Source organism: Acyrthosiphon pisum, chromosome X, assembly GCF_005508785.2.
Source record: "Acyrthosiphon pisum isolate AL4f chromosome X, pea_aphid_22Mar2018_4r6ur, whole genome shotgun sequence".
In the NCBI taxonomy this organism is placed as follows: domain Eukaryota; kingdom Metazoa; phylum Arthropoda; class Insecta; order Hemiptera; family Aphididae; genus Acyrthosiphon; species Acyrthosiphon pisum.
The window spans coordinates 99,415,198-99,416,812 of record NC_042493.1 but is presented as its reverse complement, the minus strand read 5'-3'; the positions used below and the strand labels follow the sequence as shown (position 1 = coordinate 99,416,812).

General features: G+C 27.4%; 1 protein-coding gene across 1 annotated transcript; it reads left to right on the top strand.

The window, feature by feature from the left end:
- Positions 1-523: 523 nt before the first annotated feature.
- LOC107882910 lies at positions 524-1,077 on the top strand. The gene is made up of 2 exons (XM_029485714.1): positions 524-781; positions 851-1,077. The coding sequence occupies exons 1-2, from the start codon at positions 565-567 to the stop codon at positions 991-993; spliced, it is 360 nt and encodes a 119-aa protein (XP_029341574.1). The 5' UTR covers positions 524-564; the 3' UTR covers positions 994-1,077.
- Positions 1,078-1,615: the final 538 nt, after the last annotated feature.

Here is a 1,615-nt window from a genome sequence, read left to right as displayed (position 1 = left end):
TTTTGGAAAAGTTTTAATCAAAAAATCCAAAATTTTGGGAAAGTCGATTTCAAGTAGACTTGACGACAAATTCAAATCTGTTTTCAGAATTCTTATCACTTTATTATATCAATCGGCACGTTGGAAATAGAACACGTCTATAATCCTATGTTTCACGTGTGTTAGACCAAGACAGAAAATTGCCGCTTCCAATCCCCTTAAGTAATACAGGTTATCTCAAATATAGCACCCAAGTTAAATTTACTAATGATATATGATTATATACTACTTATCAGTACGTTCTTAACATTTTAAATAGTAGGTACGAATACTTAAAAAGTTTTTATTGGGATTTTTATTGTTTAATTACCAGTCTGAAATAAATAAAATTTTTAATTTCATATATGGTCCAATCAATTTATATTCCTTTAAAATATACTGAACTTACAAATTGTTTTATTAAATTTTATTTTTTTTCACTAGTTGTTTAAAAACAATTTAACAAGTATGGCACATAAAATAACAAACATTAATTTTCAGGAATGTTGGACATTTGTACAAGGAACTGTAAAGAAAATCATAACAATGGACAATATATCAAGACGCATTGAACAAATGTTTCCATATTTCGATGATTCACACAGTCAGAAACTTTATAATTCAACAAAGTTGTTACTAGAGGAACGGATACTTCAACTATTGAGTATTGTTCAAACCGAAAATACTGAAAATCTGTTGGAAAATTATCATGGAAATTGGCAGAAGTATTGCAAAAGTAGAATAAACCTAAGTTACTGTACCAGTAAGTATTTTTTTTTTAACCAAGATTACATATTAAAGTATATAAAACATATTATAAATGCATTCTTAGCAACTACAATACAATCAAATAATAAGAAACATAAACTGTCTGAGGCAAAGGCTAGTGTATGGCCACATTTCACTAGCCTCCCCCACGCAGATGGAGATCTCAACAAACTACAACGTAACATATCAATAACCACAATACATTAACACATTTTTAAAAGTACAGGCATCCAATGATTGTCCATTTGAAGGAAGTATTTATATTTATTTGTCATCAAAATTAAAATAAGAAGTATTCATAAAGTATGTTTTGAATTAAAACAGTTTTTTTTTTAAATTTTATGACATTTATTTTGAGGAACCTGTGATATTTCCTGAGATGTAAGATTTCAAAATATTAAAACTGTAATGACAAAAATTACAGTTTATATTTTATTTCTTAGTACTCATCCCAAAGTTAGCTTAATATTTTATCAACTAATTGTTATTGATAATTTTAATTTATTTCACGGAGCTTTAAACTATGTTTATGTAATGCAAATTTTATGACATGCCGTCCACTTATGAAATTTTATTCAATGCTAATCATGGATTGGACTTATTAGCCAAAAGTTTTAGAGAATACATTGAAAAAGATGGAGAGAAAAGCATATTTAAGCAATTTTTATTCAAAACGAGTATGAGTTAAATAATTATTTTCAAATATCAAATACTTACTTGCCCCCCTTTTAAAATATAGTTCGGAGCCACTGGCTAACAGTACAATATTGGATTATCTGTATTCACATTTGCATGTTGCCTCATAATTTTAAAAGTGAAAACAAATCGA